Raw genomic sequence first — 19,570 nt, forward strand, 5'->3', positions numbered from 1 at the left:
TAATAAAATCATTGTAACGCTGTAACGTGTGGATTTACGTTCTACAACTATTCTTAGAACATGTGATATATGCTCACATATTTTTGCTTATTTTGTTTAGCAAGAGCTCCAAAACACATTTTTTTTATTAAGGAACTAGTAAGAAAATTTGCACATATGTTCAAGCTAATTAGTTAAACTATACAAAAGAACAATCAAATAACTACACAGGTAGGTTATCCAAACAAGTGTTGAAGTCGAAATTGAACAATATGAGAGAATATGAACTTGAATCATATTAATCAGAAATTACAATTTTGTCTTTTTGTCCACTTGCATGTAACAAACTTGATATGTATTTAGTTCAAAGTGATAAATTGAAGGACACAAAATCTTTATGCAAGGACACACAAGTCTATTGTAGGGGCGTAGGGCAGTAAAGTCGTTTTCATGAGGCCCACCCAAAAGTTAAAAAACAACAAAAGAAAGGTACTACATTTTTACCTTTTCATTTCATTATTCATCTTGTTTTATTACATGACAAGTTAACCTTTTCATTCATTTGCTTATATTAATTTCATCGTATATGATTATCGCTTGAGCGTATGTGTAATTTGTGTCTTATAAAAGATGGATTTGTAGGTGTTATTAATGATAATGCGATTGACCGCTTCCAAAAAAGGAGAGCACATAACAAAATAAAGTGTAAATCATATTGAACAAGATTGGTAACTGTTGAAACATGCTTTTAAGATAATAGTAACGTAGGTCGAAACGTGTTGCATTTTTTGGACTTGGATCAAACCTATAGGACTAACTTGGGTTGAACTTTTCATACGTTTCTATAAGTGATTGATGTTTGGTTGACCTGTGAGCATTTTTATTATTTGAAAATTTATAAATGATTAATGTTTATAAACTTTTTTATATGTTAACATTGTTAAATAAATAAAAAAAACAAGGATTGGGTTATGAAACTTTTATGTGGTAGTATTCAAAGATGAAGTGAATCTTGATTAAACATCTAGTTGTGAAGAGGCTTTAAAGTCTACAATAAAGTGTCACGTTAATATCACGTAGACATTGAGGGCTTTAACGTTAAAAGCCCACCATTTGCCAACATTCTTCAACCACTACACCTTTCATGTCCCAACAAACAATGCCGGCCACCACTTTAGCGCCCCTCTTTCAAAGGCCCAACACGGTGTTGAGGCTTTAAAGCCCTGTCACATCACCTTAGCCCCTCTCTTTGAAGCCCCACAACAAAGAGTTTTGTAAAAAGTAGTTTTAGGCATTGGAGACATATAAGGGCTTAAGTTATTTTCAACACACTATTATGATCAATAAGACTAGTGAGGGATGGGTTGTCGTGTGGCTGTCACCTAGAACCATTGAATCGTTGAAGATTGCCCACTGATGTATACTCATCAGCCTTAAAATGGAACACAAACAAATTATCATGAAGGTTCATTAATCATGAACAAGATTTCAAATTTTAGCCTATCCCTTTTGAACGATCAACTGAATATAACTGAAATATTTTTAAAGTAGATGAGTGTATCTAACTTGCATTTCAAGTATATATACTTTCTTTCATTTCATGTATTTATAGATCTGTTTACCGTATTTCTTTTCTAAGATATTTTTTTGTCCAAATTTAATTTTAGTCATTAACGAAATTAAACAAACAAAACCGAAACCAAATAAACCGAACTCATTAACCAAAAACCGATTAGTCAAATTGCTTCAAAACTAACAACCGTTGTTTATAACTTTATATCGTTCAAACAATTGATCGAACACCTGGTATGCATTCACATTCACATTCACATTCACATTCACATTCACAACAATGGCAACTTCATCAGCTTCTTCTTCAGATGCTTTGATTCAAACGCTAACTAACAGCGGCTGGTGTTTTCAAGACATTAATCAAATCAAAACCCTAATTGAAACCAAACTCTCTGGACCTTCAACCAACATTCGTTCCATTGAATCTGAGCTACTTAACACTGACTTACGATCAAGCGGAGGCAAATCGTTGCCTGATTCATCCACTCTACGTAAATCTACTCATTTTCAAGGCCCCAAAGTTCTTCAGGCAAGTTACATGTGCTCGTAAATCAATTTGTTCTTTTAGGTTTTTACTCTAATCAGCAATTAATTGCATTCTTTGTAGCTTCTTTGTAGAAGTTTGACATTAGAACTGTAGGTGTTACTGTGTTTTCCCCTAGGTATAAATGAGCCGAACTCGAGCTTGGCTAGTTTAGCTTACAATGAGCTCGAGCTCGAGCTTGGCTCGTTTCGAGCTCTATTTTGAAAGCTTGAGTCTGGCTCGTGAGTAGGTTTTCAAGCGCGAGCTCGGCTCGTCTACTATTTACTAATTAACTAGGTAACAAAACCTGCTGGCGCAGCAATGTGAATTGCGTTGGTATAGGTTACGTTAGTTACAGCAATGGCAATAAAACCAAAAAGGAAATTAGCAAACGCCTGGAATAGTAGTGCTACTTGTATAGTTTATGATATATAAATTATTTATATAAAATGATGTGTACTTAGTTGGTAACACCCGCCCGGTGTGGTTGCGAGTCAGCAAGCTGTCGGCCCGTATCAGGTTATGGACCGGAACTAATCGAAAAAATAAATTCGTCATGCCAAAATACATCATATGAACATATTTAAACCAAAATAACGGCACGTTACGGCGTTGAACCGACACGAACTGTGTTGGTATCGATGGTACCAGCACTAGATTGTAAACATAAGTTAGTCAGCCCAAAATAATATATTTTTAAAGAAAAAAACATAAAATGCTGATGTGGCGCCACCACAGCCTGCCATATGGCCCAATCAAACATGGATGACTCTTTTGTGGAACTGACCATGCATTTTAATCTTATGTATAATTTAAATATAATATTTAGTTATTTTTTCAACAATTTATATAATAATAACTATTATAAATATATATTTAAATTAAAGCTATATAAATAATAGGTTTGTTTAGGCTCGCGAGCTGGCTCGAGCTCGATAAGTGCAGCTCAGGCTCGTTTATTAAACATGCTTATTTTTTGGCTCGAGCTCGTTTAAGCCTGTCTCGATCTATCTTTTTCTCGAGCCGATCCTGAGCAATTTGCATATAACTGGTGCGTTTATGCAGGTTTCTTCTGCTAGGGATATAAGTAAAAGTAGTATAGCTGAGAGTTCAGGTGGTTCGAGCAGCAAACGGTTATTGAGATTGAAGCTCACTGATGGACACTCTGAGGTGACTGCAATAGAGTTCAGTCACATTCCCTCCCTTCCTGATAATGTTGTTCCAGGCACAAAGGTACTTATAATAGATAAATTTAATACATTTAGAATGTGTTGATTATAGTTTAGGACAGTTGTGTGTGGCCTTTGGTGATTATAAGTTATGAATTATGGTCATGTTCTTTAGATGTTGATTATAGTTTACACCATTGAATCACAAATTGTTTATTTCTCATTATGGGGGTGTGTTCATGAAGTAATTCGTTAATTTGAGTTAATATGATGAAATGTTACAACTTAGGAGCTACCCGTACTTTCAAGAAAGTTTGATCATGAACTGAAAATCAGAAAATGTGGGTAGCGTATGTCTAGATCTTTAGATGCATACAAACAAATATATAGCAGATGCTTGTGCATGAACGTCTATGCATACAATGTGCGTGCATCATCATACTTGTCTTCAGAGTAAGATTGAGACATTAATATTTATGCATACATGGTACATGGTCATTTTGTGGCTGCTATGCATGTTTCCGATTGTGCACATATTTGATTCCGTGAGTTTTTTTCTTGATAAATGATCACTTTAAGTCATAACCTGATGAAAAGTAGTCATTTTTTTTCCAGTAGTTACGTTGTTGTGTACATGCAACAGGGCCAGGAAACCTGTTTTCTAATGAAATTTATTATGCTAAAGGGTATCCTCTCATTCCGTTGTTGGTTCTGCTTCACAGATCCGCTTGGAAAATAAAGTTGTAATTCACAGCGGTATTTTATGCTTGAATGCAAAGGTAGTAACTGTTCTTGGAGGTATTGTTCCATCACTATATGAAGAGTGGGAGATGAACCAAAAATATGCAGGGTTTACACGCTCAACCTTAAAACTGTCACAAAGTAATGACACTGGTGGGCCACCACCTTTCCAGAAGTTTCAGACCGGCCCTCCTTCACGGCGGATCACTCAACACAGCAAATCTTCTGGTTCATACGAAAACCCTTATTTATCTCGGAAATTGCATGTGTTCAATCAAAAACTTTGTTTTAATTCAAATTCCGGGTTGGTTAATTGCAGATAAAGCTTCTGGACCCACTGGCTCCTTACAGACGAGTGGCTCACGGGTTTCTGATCAAAAGGCCGGTAACAGGGACGATAATCTAAAAACAGATTCTATTACCGAGAAGAGTGAAGAAAAACAACCTGCTACCGAAGCAAGACCAAAAGAAGGTCTGTATATAATACAATATGATTAGAATATGTTGAATTTTGCTCTTACCTTTTATAACATAAGAATACTGATTTGAGTTTTTATTTTCTTGATGACAGTGGCCGAGTCTGTACCTGTGCAAAACCAGGCTGCTGCACAGAAACTTTTACAGAAAATGAGTAATTCTAACCGAAATGAAGGGCATTCTAGAGGTTGGAAACCAAGAGGGAGGGGTAAAGATGATAACGAGTCTTCTGTGTTGACTCTTGAAGAATGGGAGAGAAAACGAGCCAATGGGAGCTCATCAATGAAACAAGAAAACCTTAATGTTAATCAAGACGAGGATCTCGCACGACAGCTTCAAAACCAGTTTGATCTGGAAGATTTTCATGTTAGCATTCATTCTTGCTTGAGTTATTTTGTTATAATCATGATTATTATTGTTATTATGTTAATGCTTTGATTTGACACGGTAAGTTGTGATTGGTTCAGGGTCATCAAAGTCAGCATGTGACAGAAGCTGATAATATCAGGATGAGCATGTTTAGTTTTGAAAGAGATGATCCCGGGGCCCACGGTAGGGGGGAGTTCAGAGGAAGGGGTAGGGGACGAGGTAGAAGAAGAGGGAGGGGACGTGGCAGAGGCGGGTGATTCCTGCTCTTGATCGCACTGTCAGGTAATTAGCTCAATTTATTAATGTTAAATGTTTAATATTATTATGTATGATGGCTTTTGTAATCATATTTAACACAATCTATTCCCTCAGGTTGTTAAACCTGAACCAGCTGTAAGCGGATGTCCGGGCCCTATCATACTTGACCATGGTGGTGTAAACCTTTGAGAGCCATTAGCATCAACCTTCATATGCTTCTACATGTTATGTAATTCTTGCAGTTGTGCAAATATTGTGTTAATTTTTGCTCGGTATCTGCACGTGCGTCACATCAAATGGGTTAGTCGGGTTAAAACAGGTTTTGTTTTTTATTTTTTTTAAAACGGTTGAGCTTTTATGATTACAAAAGTCACATTTTTTTGTTATTTGGAGGTAGTGAGTTTAATTTGCAGTTGCCACTCTGGTTTGTTGTTTCCCGAAACTGTTGTTAGCAGTTATTCCATAATTTGTCAAACTGATAGAATCGGGATGGATGGACACCCTGCATTTAACCAAAATCCTTTGGCATTCCATAAATTTCTATACAACCCGGAATTGTTTTCTGATTGTCATTTGACAAAGTTCACTTGCATACTACATGGTAATAAAGTTAACTTGGTTCTACATCTACACGTCTCATGTACATGATACGTGCTCTCACGATTTTTGGGACCAAAACGTCTATAAGAAATGAGATGACGTACGTGCTCGTTGTTCCATAAGAAATGACCTCGATCCGAAGATGCAAATCTAAATAGAAAATTACACTAAACTACAAAATCAAACCGAACCAACCCAAGATGGTCAAGTTATAGTCAAGTTGCGTACAGCTCCGGTCGAGTCAGGTAACATGACAAAACGGGTTTGGGTTAAACACATAAATTCCAGGATAGATTGGACCAAGTTGACCCACCAATACTTGTTTGCATTTTTATTTTTAGATCTCTAATTTAGTATCAAATAATTACAAAAACTATTCTTAGAATAATTCAATTTATTGAACTGTAAATACTTCAAATGCAGCAGTAAAAAGGGAAACTTTTTATATGAGAATTGGGTTGGCTTGGGCCGGGCCAAGATGAGCCCGGCCCTGCAAACACTTTCCCACTCTTAAAATTTATATAAAAATGATGTTTAAAATGCACTTTCGAGTATTTTCGGCCCGTTTGACTGACTTCAGCTTTAGGCAATCATTGTGCCGGTCTAACCCATTCATGGGCTAACGGGTCGAAATTTCCATGTCTAGGTGCCACCCTTTATACATCAAATTTGAACCCAGACATGTACCATCTAGCATAAAAAACATTAAAAATTATTTGCAAATATGTTAACTGTATATGAATATAACAAATGTATTGACTGTTAAAAAAAGGTACATAAAAATATAATTATCCCTCAAGAACCTGCAAATATGTTGATTACACACACAAGCCATCAAGATCAAAACTGGTAACCGGGCCGACATCGTTCATATAAAAAATGAAAACCGAATAATAATGGGCTACCAAATCTTGAAAACTGAAAACAACCCGACATTTAGATAACCGTATACCTCCCACCTGACACCGGTTCCATCTGAACTTCCCCTCTTTCAGACATAACCGAATCGTTCTCCCGATGATTCCCGTTTGATCTTAAAAGATCCGCATCCTCGTCTTCCGAATTACCTAAAACCCAACTGCCATGTGTAACCGTCTCCTGCTTCCGCCTTTTATTATATTCTAAATACAAAAACGTGAGACCGCCTAACAATACCCAAACGATCAAAGCCCATCTTAACCCAAGGGTATTTTCATCATCGTATCGTTCTCCTAGATGCTTCAATCCAGTAAACAGAGCGGCAATCCCGACAAGAATAGAACACCTTCCGACGTAAGTGTGAATGTATTCCCAAACTACCCTTTTCGTTGACGGGTTTTCGTTTCCCCCCTTTTTGGGCCGGAAGTACGCGTTAACGGGCTGCATGCAACCCATGAGAATCGTCAAGAATCCAAATTTGACATGTAATGAGCCGAGATAAAACCCGTGAAGCTCAGCAACCGCAAAAAGAATCCCGAGAAACGTGATTACTAAACCCGCGTATTGTAAGTAGACATGAACTTTAAACCATATGTCACCGGGTAGATGTTTTGTGAACCGGGCAGCTAGAATCCCGCCCGGAAGAAACATGCCCCAAGCAAGAAACATCATGAACCCATGAACCGCTAAGACGGGCCTTATATCCTCCTCGGCTTCAGCCGATCCACGAATAAGCGAAACCCGAACCGGTTTATTACTTTTTACCGAATGCATGTTACTTTCGGTCAAATGGTCAGATGACCATTTTGCCCCCATGGCCCAGATCACTTTGAGAGGAGTTGTCGGTTCAATAATATTATTACACTCTATTCGTTCTTTTCGGTTACAACCCGGATCCAACGGGCGGGTAAACTCGAGCGTGATGACACCGTTTTCCGACTTGCATCTGACATATGTCAAATTCTCCTTGGTCGGGTGGAGACTTTGAGCGTTCATCCCGTCTATCCAATACGTATTGACCCGACCCGTACCGTTAACATCGACCCAACCAACATACGCAAAACTGTTCTCCATTTCTGACCCGAACCCGATCGCAAGATACCCGCTTTTCTTCTCGCCACGGGCCGCTATCGATATCGACTTATCCGACAATGTCCAAAAGAAATTAACTTGTTGATCGTCTAACAAAACACTGTTTTTATACATATCAGTTAAACCCCCGTCAACAACCTGAACCCGCCAACCCATTTTTTGGGTAAAAACCGACTGATAATAAACTTGATCGGGTGTGTTTCGATCCGGGGCCCACGTCAACTCTTTAGGACTCGACTGCACCCCTTGTGCTTCCGGCCCGCCCGTGAAAATCGTTTCCAACATATTTCTAGAAGTCGCATTCCCGCCAAGCGGGTCCGACGTGATGTAAAATGCCACGTCATGACCCGCTTGTATCGAGAACGTTACAGGCACGCCTCGTTCGACTCGCAAAACAGGTGATTCTTTCTTGTTTAAATACAAAACCTTTGACGGGTTTGGCGGGTTCGGATAACGCGAAGCAGGGCCCGAAGTGACAACGATCGGTTCTTTCTTATCTGCAATTACCAACTCTTGATCCTCCTTATCTTCTGCATCAAGTGGCCCAACACAATCATTAACCCGCTCGGAAACGTTAACGTGGACGTGCCCGTAAGTCTTACCATGGTTTTGCGGAAGGTAATACGGTCGAATCGAATCGGGTGGTTTTATCAAACCCAAAGCCCAAATACACGTTCGTTTGGCCGTAACATTAATATCCCAATCATACTTCTTGTCCACCGACTTTAACGGTCTTTGAAACCGAACAAACGACACCCCGTCTTTCCTATGAGCGTAAACTAACCGAGTATTATTCACCAAGTCAACCGAATCCGAAACATTATACATAGTATCAGGACACACACCCTCGACCGTACCATCATCGTTCTTCATACACTCACTATACTTCGTAATATAATAATCATCCGCAAACGGCACACCCTCTTCCGTAAAACCCGTCACCGCCACATCAGCCTTAAGCATATGATCATGCTCCCGGTCGGGTTCCGTCCACCCGAACGCCATATAGTTTTGAATCCCGATCGCACCCTCTAACCCAATATCAATCACATTATCCTCTTCGTTCAACGTCCATCTTAACCGATACGTATCCGATAACACCTTACAGTTTTCAAACATCGTCGGCTGCACACTCAAATTATTCGATCCTAAATTACCCGAATTATTCGATCCCATCTCGGGTAACGAAACATGCCCGAAATCGGAACCCATATCAGAATCCCAAACAGAGACAACCCTAATAAGATCCCAACTAACATTACTCATCAAATTAACAGTAAAGCTATCATTTTTATAAGTAATACTATCCAATTGAGCCTCAGATATAACAAACCCAGATGCCAAATTCTCATAATCATCACCTAAAGCACCCCACCAATGAACATGAGAACCACCAGGAAGCATATCAAATTCACTAACCCTAAACGAGCAATCATTAATAATACTAAAAGATCCTCTCAATTGATGCTGAACCATGACAAATTGAGAAGTGAAATTGACTAAACTAGTGTTGGATTGACTGCAATTTAACGGATCGGGTTTGATGGGTACAAACAGGGTTATAATAACGCATGATGAAATTAGCAAAATTAAGTGTGAAATAGCCATTGATTTTGGTGAAAGAAGTAAGATTCGATCTGGGTTTTGGATGATTGAAGTGGGTTATGAAGGGTTTAACGAATGATGGCGAACTTACCGGATTTGATCGCCGGAAGACGGTGGTGGGTGGTGAACTCTGCGGCGGTGTAGAGAGATGGAATAATAATAATACTATGCGAAGGAAATAATAATAAAGTCAAAGGTCTATTTGTTATCCGGGTCAAAGATGGAGTTTGGGAAAAGTTTTTGTAAAACCAAAATGGTCTCAAATAATTTAATTAGACTTTACGTTGTCACTATGCGTGCAAACGAGTTGAGCTGTTGCACAAACTATTTAAGATTGATTTATGAAAAAGCTCGACTGAGCCAAGCTAATCAAGTGCGAGCCAGCTTACAAACTTAATTGAGCATGTCATTTATATAATTCTTTTTATATATTTAATAGGTGTTAATTATAATATTTGATGTTATGAAAAATAACTACAAATAACTCAATAAAATATTTTTATTATACATAAAATTGTAAATGAAAAAGAAATATATAAAAATAATTATAAATATATAAAAACTAAATAATAAATAGTAAACGAGCCGAACTCGAGCTCCGTGTAAATTAGACGAGCCTAGTTTGCACCCCCATTTGTGGCAAGTCCAACGGGGGCCGAACGGTGATTTGTGTCACGTCACTTGCGAACACCACAATAGGTGTCAGTGATGAGGGCACGAACAGGCAACCACGAGCCGACTCACAGACACTAAGAGCATCTATAACAGGCTACGCAACTCAAGGTCCAAATGATGTGGGGGTGGGGTTTATGAACACAAATTTGCACAATGGCAAATTTGTGAGGCCACCCTCTCTCTCTCTCTCTCATGCATACATACATATATTACATATACATACAATGATACAATTATAATATTTTAAATACGGTTTGTGAAAGTTTGTTATATAAATTATATAAAAAGTGAGTATTTTTAAGAAAAGTTCGGAATATGATGTGGCGCCTATATGACGGTTTGTTAAGGTCTGTTGTTGTAGATGCTCCAGTTGGCAAATTGGAGGGGAATGTTTGGGAAAGTGGCTCGCAACCAGAGGCTTTATCCACAACATGGCTAGGTGAGTGACCAGGGGCGTTATCCGAAGCTTAGTCAGCGTCCAGTCAACATAACATGACGCAATATTCCAGGATGAATCTAAGGCCAATGAAAGCTACCGTCTTATCAACTAAAGTAACCACATAACCACCATTCAATTTTGTTTATGTTTATGATGTTTCTCTGTGTTTTAACTTTTGATTATTATAGGCTAAATTGCCAGTTTTATAGATAGAAGCACGAGTTTAGATATTATTAGAGCTTACCAAGTATTCAACTTTACTGTTTATTCTTCCAGTTGTTAACTTGACCTCAATTGATTCACCTGTGCGAACATTTAGAGTTGTCATTTGGAGCACAATATGCTTCATCTTCTTATATCGAAAGCTCTAAGCGAGAATAGATGATCATCAAACATCTTCTTCACTGCTCGCATCTTGAAACCGCTAGTTATTTGTCATATGAGTTCATCTCTTTCATTTTTTTTGAACTCATATTATCTTGTCCGTTGATTATTGTTGTCATCATGTTGGTGATAGTTGTATAGATTATTATGGCGATCGTATAGAGTTAGATCTTATTGTCAATTTTTATTTGATATTTATGTAATCGTTAGGTTTAAAACTTACCCGTCTGACCCCAGCCCGCTCAATTTGGTTTGTTGTTTCCCGAAATCGTTAGGTTTAAAACATACATGATACGTACTCTCACGGCTTGGGACCAAAACGTATCAGAGCCGCTCGTGTTTTACTAAACCAAGTTATATAATAAGGTGACCATTGTCAAATGATTTGACAATTGTTTCTTGTTTACACAAACCATCTTCCTACCATCTTGTCACATACAAGATTTAAGTCACAATGATGGACAACTAACTTGCAGAATACAACATAACCAAAAGAATGATGTGGCGCCATTAATATACATAAACACCATTGTTGAAATGAGATCAAAAACATTCTCAAACCTCAAAAAAACCAAAATATTAAACAAGGGCCTTCACATGCCATTTTGTGACATCTCTAGAAGCCCGTTCTAAAACGCTTCTTAAAACCGTAACAAGTACATTGGTGGCCGATTACTGATCACTGACACGAGATACCATTACCTGCAACGGTTTCAAGGTGCTCCCATGTCAATCTCCGCCTCTCATCCACCACATTGGTGGCCGATTTGTCCTCCTCGGCCTTACCTTGACATGAGAGCACCAACTGTTCATCCGCCTCGTGAAACATTTTCATCACATTTTGTGCTAGGTTGAGAACCGTGCGGTTTCGATGGATTTTTGAGTTGTGTTGTATTGAGGAGAAGACAATAGGCATAATCACTTGCCGGTTACTCATTATAAGATGACGTATGTGCTCGTTGTTCCATAGGAAATGTGCTCGTTCCGCCACCTAAACATTATTAATGCTTACATTAGTATTTATATATGCACGTGACGTCTATATACCACTAAACCATAAAATCAAACCGAACCATTTTTATTTTTAAATCTATAATTTATAATTTAGTATTAAATAATTACAAAAACTATTGTTATAATAATTCACTTTATTGAATTGCAAATAATTCAAATGCAGCAGTAAGAAGGAGAAAATCTTTAGTGTGGGAATCGGGCCGGGCCGGGCTCGGCCCCTGCAAACACTTTTTTTCCCATAAAACTTTTAAAATAAGATTAAGAAACTATATGATAATGAATATCTAAAATGATAAGATTGATTAGATTCTATGCATTTTGAATACGCTTTCGAGTGACTTTCGACCCATTTGACCCGTTCAATCCCGCTTCAGTTTTAACCAATCATTGAATTGTACCCCTCTAACCCATTAGAGATAATATCCTGAATCAACCCGTTTATTGGCTAACGGGTCGAAATAGTTAAACATCTACCATCTAACATTATAAACATAAAAATAGTTAAAGCATTAAATTACCTGAAAATGGTAGCTGTCAAGACAACAACGTATACGTCGAAACAACGGAACCATAATTTTCTCAAACTCATCGGTCCGAATTATCTCGAGCAATTCTTCCAACTCACTCAAAACCATCAATTGCTTCTGACTGCTAGTCACGGGCCAATATTTTAACAGCCCGTTTATCACAATACTTGCAAGCCTCGGATCCTTTTCTATAAACTGAACCACACAATACGTTAGCTGATGGTGGTAGCTACCAATGGATTTCGGTTTATGAAGCGGAATCAAAACCCGTGACAAAAACATTTTGTGTTCTTTCTTTAATGGCAATGTGAATCCACTAATCACACTCCCGAAAATCTCGAGTAACTCAGCAATCCCGTTGTGTTTTTCAGTTTCGTAAACGAACTGGTACATTATATTGCTGACTGCCATTCGGATAAATGGTCGGTGAACCATAAATTTGCCATAAATTCTATGTAAAACCGACTTCAAACACTCGCGTTCTCGTGGGTCCTCAGAGTCGAAAAGATTTAGTAGTTTTAACAAGAACGGTTGATCGATATATTGTTTAGCAACTTTTGGATCAAGAGAATTTAAACTAACAAATCTAAGGAGTATATCATAAATAAGTTGTAAATGTGACCATGATGGATCAAACCATAGATCTTCATCTTCGGTCTCGCCACGTGGCAAGTTGGAGTTTTTTGGAGGAAACTCGCGAAAAAGATTGGCCCCGCATGTTTTACACATCGCTGACATGGCGGGTTCGGTGAGTTTTACCGTATCCGACCCAAGAAAATCAAGAATTTCGACTAAAAGTTGCCGTTTTTGATCTTTCTCTGTATGATCTTTATCTTGATCATTAAAATCGTATACAATCGAGCAAAGATTCAACTTACTGATCAAAAGTCTTGACTTTTCTGAATTTTGGACATCTTTAAAGGATAAATGTGGCTGGATCATGTCACCATTGGATGTCGGGAAGATGGATGATGACATCTTTTTAACCACGTTTAATCGACTTGAAATAACATTACACGTGTTGGTGAAGCTGCCATTGTTGGTTAAATTAGTAGTTGTTGCGGTTCCGGTTGCATTGCTCCCGTCTGAACAATTTTGATTCGATTTTGATGATTTTCGGGGGAGTTTTGCTAGAATTTGTTTAATCATAGTAGGAATAGTTGAATTTGCAGCCAATAATAAGCCTGAAATACACATATTAATACACATATCAGAATCATGATTAGCAAAAAAAATATTCAAGAAATTATTAAATATTTAGGGATATAATAAGCAGATTCTTGGAGCATAAAGGTGGAAAGTAATTAAGATTAATTGCATATATTCAAGAAAAAAATTCCCTACATGATTTCACCTAATATGAGAAACTTTGAACTTCAAAGAAAATATTTCAAGAAAATCTAATATTCATAGCTATGATCTTATCTTAAATGGGAAAAAATAAACTTTTAAATAAACTATTTCAATAAAAAAAAACCAAATACCATTCCTATGATCCAATTTCAAATGAAAAAAGATTAAAGCTTTTCAAGAAAATGATTCAAGAAAAACTTATAAAAAAAATCCCTAATAATATCCATTGTAAAAAACTTCACCTCTCAAGAATTTTTTTTATCTAAAAAAACATTTTATATGAAAAAAAAAATAACTTTACAAGAAAACATAACACTCATTACTCATAAACACAACCAAAACATACAAACAGATCTAGAACACACTCAAAACCATACAAAACCTGAAGATAAGAAGAAAATAGTAAAACAGTAATTTGCAGATCTGAAACTAAAGACTGAAGCCCAGATCAAGATCTACTAACCCAGATCATAAAAAGCCCTAAACCCCCAAATTTTGTAAAAAAAAAAAAAAAAGTTACAACTTTAACAATTATATGTGGGCAGCAGCAAACTGTAACAAGAATAAAAATTTGATAATGCCAGTAGGGTACTTAGCAACATGTGTTTACATTAAATAAAAGATTGAAGAAGACAGTAGTAGTAATATAATAATAATCTAAAAGTCAGAGCACTGAAGAAGAATCAGGTGGTGTTCACAGAAGATCTATACATACATATATATACATATATATTTATATATGGAGAATAATAATAATAATATACCTGGACTTTCTGGGACAAAAATGGACATGAGAGAGAGTGAGAGAGAATCAGAGAGAAGAAGACATGCAAATGAGATGGAAAGCTGGAAGAGAGAGAAATTTCTTTCAGGTTAAAATTTTTTGATATGAATTTGCAGACATAATAATAATGATAATTACGGAGCCCATCTATCTCCGTGTGTGTATGTCTACTACCTCTTTTTATTTAGATAAGGATCCAAGAAATGGAGTTGGAATATTAAAGTGTGAAAGTTTGAGCTTAATGTTGTTTGTTGTTTCAAACTTAATGTTCATGTTCTACACGTTATGTCCTTTACGCTAACTGGGTTAGAAAAACACAGTTAAGTATGACATGTGCCAGACATGTGATGGGCATAATTGTAATTTTAGTGTATCTTTAAATTAAAAAAGAAAGAAAATATATATAATCCCCTCCTTTCTCTCTTCTTTCTCTCTAAGCCACCACCATCACCATAAACTCCGGCCACCGCAAACGATCCCTATCACCCCGAGCCCGACCCATCCTTTTCCAAAACCCGTATCCCTATCACCCGAACCCGACCCATCCTTTTCCAAATACTAACCCTAGCCGCAGCTTCGATCTCCATCACAGATTCAACCTCCACGTCACCATCCTCTGATGAAGAAGAACCGGAATTCGCCAAGAAAAAACCTAATTATGTCGCCAACTACACCGGATCGTATATATGTTTGAAATCTGAAGCCAAAACCTAATTTTGTAATTTCACATCGACGATTTTGTTGAAGATCCAAAGCCATCTGTTTTTTTTTGTTGCAAGATCCAACTACATGAAAATATTTAGAGTGGTTAGTTGTCTTGGTATCCAATTCCAATTGATGGGTGGATAAAGCGACTTCGTTTCCACCGCCATAAGTTTTGTGAGTCTTAATTTGTCTATTTTTTTAGTTAATTACGAATTTTAGGTTTTTATATTTAATTGGTTGTTACAGGCTGTATATTAGGTCCGGTTGATGATTCTCCGGCACGGAAACGATAGCGAACGACTACTTCTTAATGTTGTGGACTTAATAGGTTAGCTACTCATTTACTAATTTACTTCAATCATTACCTGATTCATGTATGAAACCAAAATAATTTGTGAATTGTTATTAGAATCAAGAATTTGTTAAGGATACTGTATGATTTTGTTGATGTTAGTAATTTATGTAACCATAAATATTTTTTAAAAGGATGGGTCGGGTTCGGGTGATAGGGATACGGGTTTTGGAAAAGGATGGGTCGGGTTCGGGTGATAGGGATCGTTTGCGGTGGCCGGAGTTTATGGTGGCCGGAGTTTATGGTGATGGTGGTGGCTTAGAGAGAAAGAAGAGAGAAAGGAGGGGATTATATATATTTTCTTTTTTTTTTTAATTTAAAGATACACTAAAATTACAATTATGCCCATCACATGTCTGGCACATGTCATACTTAACTGAGTTTTTCTAACCCAGTTAGCGTAAAGGACATAACGTGTAGGAAAAAAATGTTTAAAGTACACCGCCTGCAAGGAAACTTAACAAAGGACACGAACCGTAATTTGACTTTTTTTAAAGGACAAAATTTGTAATTCTGTCCTTTTTATTAGTAAAATTAGTTTTTATTGGTCCTAACTATTGTTTTTTGGTCACTGTCGGTTTCAATTAATGAATTGGTCACTGATGGTCCTAACGTTTAATGTATTTGTTCTTAACGGTCCACGGTTAACAGAATCCTAACGCCGTCGCCGGGAAAACGTTTTTAGCCGGGAAATTCAACTTTTTTTTGCCGGGAAACACCACCTGAACACCGCCACCACCACCACCAATTGACTCACAACCAACCAACCACCATCACTTAAGCACCATCAACTGATTCCGACGATGGTTCTAGGGTTCCGGCGACCTCAATAATTGAGGCTTTTACTAGAAAAATGTTTCTAAATGTACGATACAAAGTTACCATGATGTTTGGGACAAAATTGTTGAGTTTCGGGAAAAAATTTGTGTTTTCCGGCCAAAAACGTTTTTCCGGCGTCCTGAAACTAACGACGTTGGAATTCTGTTAGTCACGGACCGTTAGGAACAAATACGTTAAAAGTTGGGACCGTCAGCAGCTAATTCGTTAGTTGGGACCGGCAGTGACCAAAAGATGATAGTTGGGACCAATAAAAACCAATTTTCCTTTTTATTATTTTATTATACCAAGCCAGTCACATAGCAAAGATCATTTGAGTAAAGCCTCATTTCATTTAGTAATGGGTTTAACTAAATACTAAAAAAAAATATAAAAAAGTCTGACTAGTTGAGACCACCTTGGCCCCGAGCTGTTTTCCCTTGGGCCTTGGCGTCCGCAATTCAATTAACGCCTCCCCTCAAATGGTGACCCTTTCTCCTCTTTGTAACAATGTGCATGTGCAGTGTTCAAATCTAGTGACATGACTGTGGGTTAACGTTTATTATATTTTGTCAACATTTCCACTTTATCGTTGTTATGAATCTACATTTTTGTTTATACAAGATTTTTCAACTAAAGTGTCACATTTTCTTCATGCTTTAATACTACAAGAGTTACTAGACCGCATATGATTTTGGTTTACTTGTTTAAATTTGTTTCAATGAACAAATTAATATCTTAATAGGGTTGTAAACAAGAAGTGTCGTCGGTGTGCTACTTACAATTGTGTAATAAAGTTTGAATCGAGTTAAACACAAAAAAGCTCAAAAATGCGTGGATTTCATTCAATTATAAAAAAATTAACCAACACAATCTTTGTTTGAAAATTACACACGAGTTGAACTCGAGTTTAAAAAAGTTTACAAACTAAGGCGAAGCTTTAGATTTTGTGCTTGGAAATTATTTCAAGCTTAAACGAGATGAGATTCGACTTGTTTACTTTCTTTGATATAACTTATGAGTGATAAAAAATATTTATATAAACTTTTTAACCTATTTAATTTAATTTAATTAATCTATTTCAAAATACAATAATTTTATATACTTTTTATAAACAACCTCCAACATCTCTGTAAAAGCCATGTTCTTTATTATTTAAGCTTACAATTAGATTTTGCTTTATGAAAGTGTTTTCGAATCAAATTTAACTTAAATCAGATACAACCAAGTTAAGCTTAAGCTTACATATGCTTGTTTGAAATATTGCTTTTGTCTTTTAGTGATTTCCAACAAAAGGGAGAAAAATTACAAAAGCAAAAAGTACTTTATTTGATTGAAATTTATAAAAGCAAATTAAGGCTTACCACTTGTGTAAAAATTAGTTTTTTAAATGCTAACCGAAAGCAAAGGCTTACAACTTGAATAAAGTGAATTATTTTAACTATTTAACCCATTATCGAATCCTAAAAAATGTAGAACCAATATATTATAGTAACATAAATGGTATATTATATTATAACATAAATGGTATATGGTTTATAACTTTATATGGCCTATAGAGTTATAGAATTTATATAAATAAAGCAAATACCATGGTTTCGTTTGATTTGGTTTGGTTTTTGATCGGATACAGTTATGTTAGTTAATATGATTCTGTTGTTAAAATTTAACTAGTGTGTTCCACTGTATTAACTATTAGTATTAAATTCGGGCATATTTTAAGTTCAGGTTGTGAGTGAATAATATCATCAAAATAATGAATTATCGAATAAGGTAATTGCTTTCATCTATAAGATATATCTCCTGTAAAGTTCTGGATGACAATACTTGGTCTACTGTCTTTGCAAAATGAAATTGCCGTTAGTCTCACCAAAAGAAAAGGGATTCTCCTTGTGACCACTCGCTAGCGTAAGAATATATATCGGGGTTTTAGGAAGAAAATGTAATCAGGCACGAACAAGGTCTAAGCATGAGTATGAGTGAGTCACTATGTGAGTGAATGAATATGTTACATCATGGTGATGTACTTAAATTGATAAATTAGAGCCTGATGTCATCATCACACTATACGATCATTTATTCAGGTGTAACTGATTTGATAATGTAATCTCTTCTCTCATTGGAGGAAAAACAACATTCCTTATGTCACATTGCACTAACTTTTTCCACGTAGAGATAACATAATAACTACCGAATCCGGCCTGACCTTGTCGGGTTAAGTCGGACTCATCTTTTACCAATTCTCCTAATATGCTTCAAATGTTTTAGCACAATTTCTTTTTCTTCTAGTTCATGGATATTTTTAGAGCCTTTGATTACATTACTAATTTGTTTTAACAAATTACAAATACTACCATATTTTAAAAGTTAATCTCATCCACTTAATTACCAGAATTATAATAATTAAAGTAATGAGAACAAGATGAGACATGAGCGTGTAAAACAGACCAAGTAACAATATGACATAATGATATATGGCCCTCACCATTTTCACTGCCTTTAATAAACTCATAATATTAAAATCAAATTTCATCACTTAAATAAATAGAAAGATTTTTTTAATTATTTTATATAAGAGTCATTCAAATATTCAATACAGAAGAAGTAATATTACTTTTTCAAGTTTTGAGTAGAGAAACTACTTTTTAAGAAAAAAAATAAATATGTGATTTTACTTTCCCAATAATAAAAACATAATATCTAGTATAGTTTATAAATATGTAATTTTACTCTTTTGGATAAATTAACGTATGTCATGTGTTGTCCTAATAATGGAATGTCTCTTAGCTACTCATTATCACACCCATGTGAATATGATTGTTCATCAAGGAAAAGAATCCTTGATTCATAATTCATGATAATTAAATAAGGCTACAGTTAGAAAGCAACACAAACATAAAAGGTTATAACATGAAAAGTTGATCCATTCAAATCTAATAATATACTTTTGTTTATTTTTAAAGATAACCTACTTTATATTTTATCATTGTGTATGTAGTATATTTATACTTTATATATTATGATTTATATGTAAAAGTGACAATTTCCGATACAATTTGAAACATATTCTAACACGACATGGACATAAACAAGTTTTGGGTTGTCATATTTTATATGTTTAAAATACGGGTCGTGTTTAGGTTGACTTCTTTAATAAAACAATTAGTGTTTGGATTGACCTGTTTCCCCCCAACATATTTATCTAAGCAAATCGACTC

General features: G+C 36.1%; 3 protein-coding genes across 3 annotated transcripts; 1 reads left to right on the forward strand and 2 right to left on the reverse strand.

Moving 5' to 3' along the window:
• The first annotated feature begins 1,831 nt into the window (after window positions 1-1,831).
• Window positions 1,832-5,424, forward strand: LOC143566561 (uncharacterized). The gene is made up of 5 exons (XM_077053232.1): window positions 1,832-2,080; window positions 3,071-3,307; window positions 3,966-4,212; window positions 4,304-4,456; window positions 4,556-5,424. Exons 1-5 carry the CDS (start codon window positions 1,832-1,834, stop codon window positions 4,897-4,899), a joined length of 1,230 nt encoding a protein of 409 aa, XP_076909347.1. The 3' UTR covers window positions 4,900-5,424.
• Window positions 5,425-6,359: 935 nt separating this feature from the next.
• Window positions 6,360-9,306, reverse strand: LOC143569150 (cytochrome b561, DM13 and DOMON domain-containing protein At5g54830-like). The gene has a single exon (XM_077055134.1). The coding sequence runs from the start codon at window positions 9,304-9,306 to the stop codon at window positions 6,625-6,627; it is 2,682 nt and encodes an 893-aa protein (XP_076911249.1). The 3' UTR covers window positions 6,360-6,624.
• Window positions 9,307-11,286: 1,980 nt separating this feature from the next.
• LOC143569158 (serine/threonine protein phosphatase 2A 57 kDa regulatory subunit B' kappa isoform-like) lies at window positions 11,287-14,596 on the reverse strand. The gene is made up of 3 exons (XM_077055140.1): window positions 14,460-14,596; window positions 12,334-13,526; window positions 11,287-11,792 (listed from the first exon to the last, which is right to left on the reverse strand). The coding sequence occupies exons 1-3, from the start codon at window positions 14,485-14,487 to the stop codon at window positions 11,481-11,483; spliced, it is 1,533 nt and encodes a 510-aa protein (XP_076911255.1). The 5' UTR covers window positions 14,488-14,596; the 3' UTR covers window positions 11,287-11,480.
• Between the last annotated feature and the right edge of the window lie 4,974 nt (window positions 14,597-19,570).

This window comes from Bidens hawaiensis, unplaced genomic scaffold, assembly GCF_021521415.1.
Source record: "Bidens hawaiensis isolate Kalapana, Puna unplaced genomic scaffold, B.hawaiensis_p1.1 tig00001236_1, whole genome shotgun sequence".
Taxonomy (NCBI): domain Eukaryota; kingdom Viridiplantae; phylum Streptophyta; class Magnoliopsida; order Asterales; family Asteraceae; genus Bidens; species Bidens hawaiensis.

Excerpts from the sequence above, each read along its gene's own strand:
- LOC143566561 (XM_077053232.1), top strand. The coding sequence starts at position 1,832 with ATGGCAACTTCATCAGCTTCTTCTTCAGATGCTTTGATTCAAACGCTA. Across the intron at positions 3,308-3,965 it reads ATGTTGTTCCAGGCACAAAG|ATCCGCTTGGAAAATAAAGT; the intron begins GTACTTATAATA and ends TCTGCTTCACAG. Across the intron at positions 4,457-4,555 it reads CGAAGCAAGACCAAAAGAAG|TGGCCGAGTCTGTACCTGTG; the intron begins GTCTGTATATAA and ends TCTTGATGACAG.
- LOC143569150 (XM_077055134.1), bottom strand. The coding sequence starts at position 9,306 with ATGGCTATTTCACACTTAATTTTGCTAATTTCATCATGCGTTATTATA.
- LOC143569158 (XM_077055140.1), bottom strand. The coding sequence starts at position 14,487 with ATGTCCATTTTTGTCCCAGAAAGTCCAG. Across the intron at positions 13,527-14,459 it reads TTTTGTCCCAGAAAGTCCAG|GCTTATTATTGGCTGCAAAT; the intron begins GTATATTATTAT and ends TGTGTATTTCAG. Across the intron at positions 11,793-12,333 it reads TTGACAGCTACCATTTTCAG|GTGGCGGAACGAGCACATTT; the intron begins GTAATTTAATGC and ends AATAATGTTTAG.